The sequence below is a fragment of the Hemibagrus wyckioides genome, linkage group LG09 (assembly GCF_019097595.1).
Source record: "Hemibagrus wyckioides isolate EC202008001 linkage group LG09, SWU_Hwy_1.0, whole genome shotgun sequence".
NCBI classification, from domain to species: Eukaryota; Metazoa; Chordata; class Actinopteri; order Siluriformes; family Bagridae; genus Hemibagrus; species Hemibagrus wyckioides.
This window is the reverse complement of record NC_080718.1, coordinates 25,068,157-25,080,164: the sequence shown is the minus strand read 5'-3', so window position 1 is coordinate 25,080,164 and position 12,008 is coordinate 25,068,157. Positions and strand designations below refer to the sequence as shown.

Below are 12,008 nucleotides of genomic sequence, written 5' to 3'. Positions count from 1 at the left end.
CCAGTTCATCCCAAAGGTGTTCAGTGGGGTTCTTCCACTTAACCTCCACACCATGTCTTCATGGAGCTCAGGGGCTTTGTGCACAGGAGCACTGTCATGTGAAAACAGGGTTTCAGTCTCTTTGTTCCAGTTAAGGGAAACTGTAAGGCTACAGCGTACAACATATCCATGTAATGATGGATATGACGCTCAGGTGTACACATACCTTTGGCCATAAAGGAAGGTGGTACCTTGCTGAAAAGCATGTTGCTTCCATCTCTGTATAATGCCTGTGTTGCTTTTAATTGGTGCAATGGTTCATTCATGCCACACAGTGAAGATCTGATCTTTTGGTCTTAATCCTACCTTGACCAAATTGGTTTTGACCAGATTTCAGCTTGGACAGCTCCATCATCCCACAACTGTAATAACTCGCTTTGTCATCAGCTATAACTAAACTAGTCAATTCATTTCTTTTTGGATAACAAATTAAAATAATGATTAAAAACACAATCACCCATACTCTGAGTGGTCCAAGAAGAGAGATCTATTTATGCGGATATACTACTAAACCATGCGCACACACACACACCAAAATATTTCAAGCAGAGAGAAAATTAGTGATGGATGTGTCAGACGTAAATCCATGATGAGGGTTAAATACTCAGAGCTTGGCTGCAATGGAGGGTTTTTCTCTCTGTCTCGCCCCTGCTGATTATCCTGGCAGGGAGAACCGTGCTATTGGCACCGACGGCAAACACGCTGTAGCACAGAAGATCCCGCCCTGCAGCACCACACACACACACACACACACACACACACACACAAATCCACTGCAGCATAACTCAAACTCCAACACCTGAGCTAAAACTCCTAACAATGAACCTGGATCAGTAGGGCTGGACGATGTGTCGAGATCATTAACACCGTGATAAATCATCACAGATTTTGTGATATAAGGATGGCAAATTATCCTTCTCCTTTTAAATCAGTACAGCTGTTTTACTGGCTGTTCTCAGCAGCTCTGTACATCAGTGATGCACGCTGTGAAGAGTAGAAATGTCTTCATCACGCTGTAACGTGATATTTTGGTTATATCTCCCACCTCTATGGACCAGTGCGTTACTCTGTACTAACTATTGTTGTTATTGGCTGTGCTAATCATTCAACAACAAAAACAAATCCACTACATAATTCAGTTAAATTTATTGCCTCGAAATTCCTTAACATCCAGCCAGAAAAAATGGTCTAAGAAAAACCACCTCAGCTCTAAAATCTTCTCCTCTACCATTTCCTTCCCCGTTTACACTACAACACCATATCAAAATGGTGGATCAAAACACAAAACAGTAAACATCCTTTAAAATGAGTTATACAGAATATACAAGGACTTACTGTAGATCAATCAACATTCAGACACAGTCACTTGTTAAATCTATAACACTGACTCTACAGTTCTTATCTGAGAAGGAAAGTGCTGTATGTCACACTCATCACTAGCCAGCTTGTAATTCGTAAGCAAGAAGACTAAAAAAAAGTCAACAGTGCCCCAAAATGTCCAAGTGAAGTAAATAAACAAACACGTTTCTTGTCCTATTATCGCTGAAATAACCGCGGCTTCTTTTCGTGCATGTACATATGTCGTTTTGTTGCTCATGAGTGTGTGTGTGGTATGATATTCATCACCGGTCAGAAAATGTGCATGCTTTGGAGGACGATACGCCAATTGTCAAGCTTCCAAGCATGGATGGATGGAAGGATGCCTATGGTGAGGACCAGGAGACTTTGGGTAACCTGAATTTCAACATGGTGGCTTGGGATTTTCAACGGAAGCTGCGAGTTAAATCAAGAACATGGGGAAAATACTCTTTTAAAAAAATAAGTGACAGCAAACACAGACATAGTGTGTGTGTGTGTGTGTGTGTGTGTGTGTGTGTGTGTGTGTGAGAGAGAGAGAGAGAGAAGGACCAACCCACGTTAGTCCATAAAAATCAAGCAGTGGTTGAGGACTTCACTTCGAACTAAGCAGCTGTGGTTTCCGTCTCAGGGCAGAATGGAAACTTTCCATCACGACACGAACATTTGAGACCGATGAAACGCAACTCCGTCTCTCACTCCCACACACACTCGCAGTCACACAGCCTGGCCTCAGGGATATCAACAGCTAACAGGCTTCCAGCATGCTGACAGTGGGTAAAGACATGTCTTTCACAGAGCACCTCCTTCCTGCCATCCTTCCTTCCTTCCCTCTGTGTAACGGTACAGACACCCAGGCATGACGGCTCCCGACATCAAAAATGCAGATTAGTATGGAGACCTGCAGTCTTTCACCACATTCCTCTTCCTCCCCAGTGCTTCGCTGTAACAGACAGCGCTACATTCCCATCATTCCATCGCCTCACACTCACATCTGGAAGACCTGAGGTACGTGTGGCCACGCATATATACATACGTGTGTGTGTGTTGTTTGAGAGTGAAATCCTTTCATGAAAAACGATGCACTTCCTCTAACATCTCCCTGGCACAAGCTGTGATGGTGATAAATTGTGCAACAGATATAAAATCTTGGCGCACGCAGAGCTGAGAAAAGCTGAGATTCTCATCATAACGATAACTTTATCTCTTTCACGCTGTTCAGTCTGAAACCCAGCACAGTTCAATGAAAAAAAAAAAAAATCTGCGATCATGTGAAAGCTGTCATGCGGCCCGGGAAGCGCAGCACGACACCGAACCCGAGACTTCCTGTAGAAAGTGGCAAGAGTTTATTTAACCTGGACCTGAAGCTCATAAACCTCGTACTCAGGTCCGCACTCGTTCAGCTAGTAAAGTAACGTGTGTGTGTGTGTGTGTGTGTGTGTTTTAGCTGATGACGATATCACAATACACGTTAGGAGAAACGCAGTGGGACACAAAAAGAGAGATGAGACGCCTCACTGTGCAGAACAGCACCAAGATTAAAATGAATAAAAATATATTGAGAGTTGCGTTGTTTTCTCCATGCATACCTGCAATGAACGCAGAAGAGTCTCCGGGGGAACGATCACGCTCGGATGTACAGCGTGAAAAGCACCTACACTATTGTACCATGTTATTAAATGGAAACGGTGGGATTCTAGAACATTCTGTAGTTTCGATGCCGAGTGTAAAGGTGCACTTTTCAATTCAATTCAATTCTATTTGTATAGCGCTTATATAACAATGGACATCGTCTCAAAGCAGCTTTACAGAACGTAAAGACAGAGTACGAAAAGATCTAGTCAAGATTAATATTAGAGACAATATTATCAGACTTATATTTTAAATTTATTTGTATTAATCCCGATCCCTTATGGATGTGCTCCTGTAGGTCATTTGAGCAGAAAATTCTCAGCAGCAAATTCTATCTCAACTGACAGCACTTCTCAGTCCCTGTCTTAGCAGACTGAAAACGAGGATGTGTTTATTGATTTTCTGTAAGTCACTCTGGATAAGTGCGTGTGTCAAACGACATAAACGTAAATGTAAATCCTGGGGGATGGAGTCAAAGCAGTTTAGCTGCAAAAACAATTCCTGTGGTGTGTTGGCAGTGGAGTTCTGTAGGGATGAGGAAATAACTCTTCTCATCTGTATAAGTACGGTGGAACCTCAGCATAGGAATTTTCACCTTAAGAATTGAAATTTTGCAATCGGGATACGAACATTTTCTGCATACGGACGAACCGAACCGAACGTCAATGGAAAGCCAAGCAAAGCCAACACGAGAGAGTTTACGAATTTCTTTTCAGTCAGAGAAGGCTGTTTGGAAAGAGTCAACCCACGATACCGACGTTACCTTCAGCACGCGTTCAAAAGCTAGGTGATTTTTCGGGCGTTTCTTTGTTGACAGACTGGTGGCGTGATCGGTCTGTTCTATTTTTAGCCCAAGCTTGGTGGCACGACTTCCTGTGAGGAGCCTTGACATGGAATGCTTCTTTGTAAGCAGCCGTACAGTTACCATACGCTTCGTACTGGGAATACTGCTCATATTTTTGGGTGGCTGGAACGGATTATTTCTTAAAGGAAAATTCGCCTCTCAATACTTAAGAACTCGCTTCTAGAACCAATTAAATTCCTATGCCAAGTTTCCACTGTATATAGATCAGTGGGCAGTTCAGGTGGACATCAGAGAGCAGTAAGAGCGACGAGGGCACAAACTAGTTATTCAGCCTATTCATCATTAAGGCACCGTTAAACTCTCTGTCCATATTAATAACGCTGCCATAAAATACATTTATGACACTGTGAGAGAGAGAGATTACAATAACAGGAGAAAATTACACCCTATGTTATAAATCTGGTCCAATTTTCTTACAGTACAATGTATAGTCATGTATAGCAGTGATTCGATTTGTTTCATTACAAAAGAATATTTGTATATTTAACATGCATCAACATCGTCTCGAATCACGTTTTTGTTTGCGAAGAAGAAACATGACATTAACATCCAATGCAATGCCTACTACTGTAAAAAATTCTGTATATGTTTTAAAAGAATCGGTCTGGTAGTGCGATTAATCAGCACAATGCTCAGATCTACTGATGCACAAAGTAAAAATAAATACATAAAAATCCAGTGGAAAAGTTACTAAAAAAAAGTTCCTGCTATCTTGCTGATCTTCAGAAGAGTTATTCAGCAAGCCCTCTTGTCTGAAGCGCATGTTTTTATAGGCGTGCATGTGGGTGTGTGCATCACTCAAACACAGACCTCCAAACCCAGTGGCCGTATCTTCTGATCTGTGTGTCTGATGTGAGACAATATTTTGAGTGTAATTTGACTCTCCTGAACCTGAGCCAAGCCAAGCCTGATTTTTCTGTAGTGCTGAAATGCATTGATTCACACAGGAAACCACATCACACACACACACACACACACTCAAAACAGGCGATGGAGAGAGCTATAGACGAGGCCTTCGCCTTGCTGTACACTATCCATTCATAGTAAGCAAATCATTTCTGTTCACACACTCACCATTTCTTTGTACATTCCACCATGAGCTCCTGATAAGAGGCCACGAACTGGAATTTGGATGCGTGCTTTCCCACACGCTGCAGTCTTTTCCACACCGAAGCCATGGTCCTGCGCGACCGTCTAGTCGGCGGGTGAGAACGAGGTCCGAACCTGGTGCTGCTTCTTCTTGTCAAAGTCCTCCTGTTTAATCGTGATTCAGAAGCGTCCGGTTACAGAAGCGTGCGCCTCGCGTACGTTCATCGCCGAGGCGTGAAGAAGGCAGCTGAGAAAACGGAGACGGCCATCAAGCCAGAACGGAAGGAGAAGAGACGGCAGTGTGATGGAGCGATACCCTACACTCACAGACGGGACTGCTGGCTCCAGTACACCACATACTGCAGAGTGAGCTGTCCTAATCGCGATTAGGCCGAACATACTCCATTATCACAGAGTCAATAAACCTGCGGACACAAGAGGGAGAAAATTCATGCAGGGCTTTTTAAGGTGAAGTACAGATCCTGAACTGACCTGCATCTCCAAAACAACATAACCAAGAGCTCTGAGATTAGAGCTATAACTGTAACTAAACAACGAGAGATCAGCATCAGCTCATTTTGTTTTGTCATAATTCATGTCTTAAAATTGCTCAGAAAAAGTTATCCACCCCTGGGGGATGAGGGAGGTGTTACTATAGAAACGGAAATATCAGCACACGCGCATCAATATAAACCCATGATCTGAGCGACTGATATAGCTGTTATGGAAGCATTATTATTTTATTTTATTAATCTGACTTTCGCCCATTTTTCCAGCATAACGTTTCCGACATCACGACATGAGGTTTCTTCACGCAGTGAAGTTTCTTAAGAAACATCCTCAACATCCCAGTCAGCCACTAGAAGAAAAAATAAACAAACAAACACGACACGTTCTTTACAAATCTCTATGCAGCGTGTCAGATGCTTAGATTAGATGGAGTTTCTATTCAAAGCTCAGTGGAGAAGGCTTGGAAAATTGGAGAAGGCTTAGCTGTATTTCTGTCCATTAAATTAAATTATTTTTCTGGATTTCTGGTTTCATATATTCTTCTATAATTATTTTTAAATTAAGGATTTAATAAAGAGAGTAGTAGAAGAAAACTGATTTATTATTATTATTATTATTATTATTATTATAACACAAAAGTGTATTATACAATTGCTAAAGCTTAAAAAACAGCTGGATTTTTGGTTTTATATCTACATTTTTTTTAAGGATTATTTATATTATTATTATGATTATTATTATTATTATACAAGAGTAATTGCTAGATCTTAAATACAAAATCTAAACAGCTGGATTTCTGGTTTTATATACAAGTCTATAATTTAGTTTTAATAATACTAATAATACTAATAATACTACTACTACTAATAATAATAATAATAAATAAAAGGGTTAATAAGGATTTGTTAAAGAAAACTGATTTATTATTATTACACAAAGGTAATTGCTAGAGCTTAAAAAAACAAACAGCTGGATATTTTGGTTTTATATATTTATCTATATTTTTTATAATAATAATAATAATAATAATAATAATAATAATAGGGTTAATAAGGATTAGTTAAAGAAAACTGATTATTATTATTATTATTATTATTATTATTATTATTATTATTATTATTATACAAGAGTAATGGCTGAAGCTTAAAAACACCTAAACAGCTATACAGTATTATTTCATTACATTTATAGTCAGACTAGTGAATGTAATAAGATTAAATAACAAAAAGTGTGTGTTTTTCAGTACTTTTTCCTGCCTTTGACAGCTGAGTGTTTTCCTGCACGCGCATTTAACTTCATTTATGCTAGTTGAATAAGATGCACAGCTAAAACAAAACAAAAACCCGTTATTAACACCAGCGGTGTGTTTTATATCTCAGACACACCCGTTATGTTAAAAGCCACGTAATTAGCTCACTGAAGGAAAAAAATAATCCATTACTCACCTCTTTAATTATTCAGCAGCCAGCCTTCGGTCGCCTTTTCCGAGCTGGTAGCTAAACTGCTAGCAAACTTACCCCTCTAACCCGGCTGCATAGAGCCTGCCTGCTAGCCTGGTTAGCGCTGCTAAACCTAGCGGAGACAAGCTAAGCTAATTAACACTTCCACTACTCTAGCTGTCCAGCTATAACAGACAATATGATATGACCGCGGCTCGTGCTAGCTGGTCTCATGAAGCTAATTGCACTAGCCCGTTAGCTGGCTTCTTCTAGCATCGAGCTAATAAGTACGGCTAGCCAGGTAGCTCGTCCGCTAATATCATCCTGGGGGGAAAGATACTCCCAAACAACACCAAGGAGCTCCGGAGACACCCTTCTGGGAATGTGGTTTAAAAACAGCAAAGTTCGGGCGATTTGCACCAAGAGAAAAAATGGATAACTTTTCCTGACCGGGAGGAGCAGCGAAATTCCAGCAGCCTCGCATAAAACAAACTCCGACAATCAAGCCACCGTCATTTTCCGACCAATCCCACTACATTCAGCTCACACAGCCCGGGAGCACACTAGCGTGCTAAATAGTACGCTAGCTGTTACCTACCTACCTAAGGTGGCGTACTGTTTTGGCGTACTCTTTAGTACGCTAGTGTGCGTTAGTGTCTGCTGCTGCTGCTGCTGCTGGAAGACACGCCGTCAGAAAATCCTATTGGCTGTCAGGTAGAGAATATTTAAATGAGGGTCCTTGTGACTTTGGCTTGGGATTCTGGATTTCTATTGGTCGATTTGTCATGTCTGTCAGATTCGTTGATCCCGCCCACATATGCATAGAAACAGCGCTGTGCAACGTAAGACTTTGGTATGTATGTATAGATGTATAGATAGATAGATAGATAGATAGATAGATAGATAGATAGATAGATAGATAGATAGATACACTATATTGCCAAAAGTATTCGCTCACCCATCCAAATAATCAGAATCAGGTGTTCCAATCACTTCCATGGCCACAGGTGTATAAAATCCAGCACCTAGGCATGCAGACTGTTTTTACAAACATTTGTGAAAGAATGGGTCGCTCTCAGGAGCTCAGTGAATTCCAGTGTGGAACTGTGATAGGATGCCACCTGTGCAACAAATCCAGTCGTGAAATTTCCTCGCTCCTAAATATTCCACAGTCAACTGTCAGCTGTATTATAAGAACGTGGAAGTGTTTGGGAACGACAGCAACTCAGCCACGAAGTGGTAGGCCACGTAAACTGACGGAGCGGGGTCAGCGGATGCTGAGGCGCATAGTGCGAAGAGGTCGCCAACTTTCTGCAGAGTCCATCGCTACAGACCTCCAAACTTCATGTGGCCTTCAGATTAGCTCAAGAACAGTGCGGAGAGAGCTTCATGGAATGGGTTTCCATGGCCGAGCAGCTGCATCCAAGCCATACATCACCAAGTGCAATGCAAAGCGCCGGATGCAGTGGTGTAAAGCACGCCGCCACTGGACTCTAGAGCAGTGGAGACGCGTTCTCTGGATGGACGAATCGCGCTTCTCCATCTGGCAATCTGATGGACGAGTCTGGGTTTGACGGTTGCCAGGAGAACGGTACTTGTCTGACTACATTGTGCCAAGTGTAAAGTTTGGTGGAGGGGGGATTATGGTGTGGGGTTGTTTTTCAGGAGCTGGGCTTGGCCCCTTAGTTCCAGTGAAAGGAACTCTGAATGCTTCAGCATACCAAGACATTTTGGACAATTCCATGCTCCCAACTTTGTGGGAACAGTTTGGAGCTGGCCCCTTCCTCTTCCAACATGACTGTGCACCAGTGACCAAAGCAAGGTCCATAAAGACATGGATGACAGAGTCTGGTGTGGATGAACTTGACTGGCCTGCACAGAGTCCTGACCTCAACCCGATAGAACACCTTTGGGATGAATTAGAGTGGAGACTGAGAGCCAGGCCTTCTTGTCCAACATCAGTGTGTGACCTCACAAATGCGCTTCTGGAAGAATGGTCAAACATTCCCATAAACACACTCCTAAACCTTGTGGACAGCCTTCCCAGAAGAGTTGAAGCTGTTATAGCTGCAAAGGGTGGACCGATGTCATATTGAACCCTATGGATTAGGAATGGGATGTCACTTAAGTTCATATGCAAGTCAAGGCAGGTGAGCAAATACTTTTGGCAATATAGTGTAGATGTACATATGCAGATAGATAGATAGATAGATAGATAGATAGATAGATAGATAGATGTACATATGCAGATAGATAGATAGATAGATAGATAGATAGATAGATAGATAGATAGATAGATAGATAGATAGATAGATAGATAGATAGATAGATGTACATATGCAGATAGATAGATAGATAGATAGATAGACAGACAGATGCACCTTTCTTGGTTAAAGACACAGATCCCGACTGAAAAAAGTGCACTTATTTACCATTTGTCTAAGACTGAACTCTCTAAAACCAATAATATTTCCTTCTCATTAAAAAAAATTCATTCTGCACTCTTTACACAATAATACATTCCTCTTCTGTTTTTTTTTTTCTTGATCTCATATTTTAATTTGAAGTGTAAATAATCCCATATCCCGTAATATACTATTCCCAGGTCAGCACACACCCCTGTCACAAGTACACCTTGTGGGTGTGTGTACTTATCACTCTGGGAGATTACAGGGAGAAGTAACATATGTCAAAGAATGCTTTGAAGTGACAAATGATACGGAGAAAAACTCGAACCTGCTTGTGGGAGGGCAGCCAGTCTGAACAACCACAAACGCTCATGTCAAGGTGTGTGTGTGATTTTAGGAAGGATTTCTGTTCTGTTGTAACTAATCTCATTGTAAATTTCTTGTTATGTTATGTTATAGGAACAGCTCAGTAAACAGTACAGCTTACACACTCTAGCCTTTACCCCAGCGTGACCCGAGACACGTTTTGTGTCCAAAGTTTGCCTCCTTGTACATCAAAATCTGGAGCTAATAAGTAAGAAGATCATATACAGTTTAACTCCTTACAACCTGCATGTCTAACTCCTCACACTCTGTATGAGTTAGTAATATAATTGGTGCATAAACACAAATACATGAAATACATGTTTGCTGCCTCTTCTGTTTATCTGCAACAAGTTAAGACAAAGTAAAGACGTACAGTTTAAGCGTCTGAATCCTTGAGTCAATAACAGTTACGGTAAGTTACACAACCGTGTGAGCAATCTAACAAAGCTGCTTTTGTTTAAATGCAAAATGTGATTTGTTTTCCTTGGCAAAATCTAACTGGGATGCGAGTGCAGAGCAACAGAAATGAGATCTGAGCTCACAGCCTTTCTGATCACAAAAGAAGAAGACCCTTATACCCTGATTAACCCTCTTTTTTCCATCAATACACAGACGTTCCTTTGTGCCGGCAAAATGGAAATGGACTTCTGGGACATTTTCCATCGGTATAAAAAATTAAAGGAATGAAATATCTGGCTTTGAGTCTGATACAAAATGAGTCTGTTGGCTTTCAGTGTGTTTTAGACGTGTGTTTTTCCCTCTGTTGGAGAACCTTACACAGAGTTATAGTGGCTGAAAGATAAATGTTCGCTGCTTATGAACAAGCACTTGGCGCATTTTCAAGAGCTGAAATGGGTTTGATATCAACATTACCTTGGAAGAAACAAACATTTGTGAACATGAGCTTTTTAAAACCTTTTAAAATGAATATATTGTCCCTCGTCGGCTAAATTGAAACAGAAATACTTCTGAAAAACTACAAATTCTTAAAATCCAGAGTGCTTACTTTCAATATAAGCTTCCTAAACTGTGGAGTGGGACATGATAAAGACATTCAATGCTGAACATGGACACAACCTAACTGAAGCAAACTCCATTTTTGTCCTCTGGTAGAAAGAGTTCATTTACTAGCATGCTGGTTTGGACCCGAGCTTATTTTTCGTATGTGTCACGTTCAGGTGCAAGATATAAATTGAAATGCTAACAAAGTAACAGGAATATATGTAATAAGATTTCCGTATAAATTTTTACATGGTGCAGGAGGACGTGATGAGGGGAAGTTGAGAAGGCTGTGCTAGAGAAAATACTGTTTTTTTGGCTTCTGGGCAGAAAAGATATACACCTGAAATACATTTTTTTTTAGAAATGTTTCAGATTTTTGGGTGGATGAAAAGCGCTCCTTGGGGAATCTTCCACCTCTGAGAAACATGTAGGAGATGCAAGCCGAGTAATGATTCTGTTTTTGATAAGATGAGTCAGGAGTGTGCATTGGTCTCTGTATCTCTCTCTCTTCCTGTGAAATCCCATTGGTCAGTGGTAACACGAGAGTGTGGCCTGGTGGGAAGATAAACATCCTGACTGTAAACAGTGCCACACAATTATTCAGACACAGACAAGGAAGGAGGTGGTGTACAGAGGAATCATGAGCTACTTATATTAAACATTCATCCACTGGGTGACGTCTGTGTGTCTGTGTGTGTGTGGTGTTGAAATCAAAGGCGCTCTGAAGTCCAGGACTGCAAGCTTCAAAAGTGGTCCAAGGATGGAACAGCAGTGACCTGGCGAAAGGGTCATAGGCGGTCTAGGTTCATTGATGCACGTGGGGAGCGAAGGCTGGCCCGTGTGATCCGATCCAACAGACGAGCTACTGTTGCTCAGATTGCTGAAGAAGTTAACGCTGGTTCTGATAGAAAGGTGTCAGAATACACAGGGCATCACAGTTGCATAACCGCAGACCAGTCAGGGTGCCCATGCTGACCCTTGTGCACCGCCAAAAGTCAGAAAAAAAAATCAGAACTGGACCACCGAGCAATGGAAGAAGATGGCCTGGTCTGACCAACACAGTATTATTAGGCAGGTGATCATAATGTTATGCCTGATCAGTGTCATTAAGACAGTTGCACATGGATTAAATAGTGTGTGGACAGAATACTGGTGAAATTAAATAATTAATCTAAAACATAAGCATTTGTTTTAGGCTTGGTTTAGGGATCTATGTTAGGCTTAGGCTTGCATTAGGCTTAGGGATATATATTAGAGATAAATAGTAACTATACAGCTATACAAATAAATTGAATTGAATTA

General features: G+C 41.1%; 1 protein-coding gene across 5 annotated transcripts in view; it reads right to left on the bottom strand.

Moving 5' to 3' along the window:
* ehbp1 (EH domain binding protein 1) overlaps positions 1 to 7,552 on the bottom strand; it is a 161,348-nt gene extending 153,796 nt beyond the window's left edge. The window contains exons 1-2 of one of the 5 annotated variants that reach the window (XM_058398826.1): positions 6,937 to 7,552; positions 4,967 to 5,406 (exon numbers count right to left, since the gene is read on the bottom strand). In XM_058398826.1, coding sequence (XP_058254809.1) covers positions 4,967 to 5,070 — 104 coding nt within the window. In that variant the 5' untranslated portion in view covers positions 5,071 to 5,406; positions 6,937 to 7,552. The remainder of the gene's footprint in view (positions 1 to 4,966; positions 5,407 to 6,936) is intronic. The other 4 variants (XM_058398827.1, XM_058398828.1, XM_058398829.1 and 1 more) reach the window with 4 other exon arrangements.
* Between the last annotated feature and the right edge of the window lie 4,456 nt (positions 7,553 to 12,008).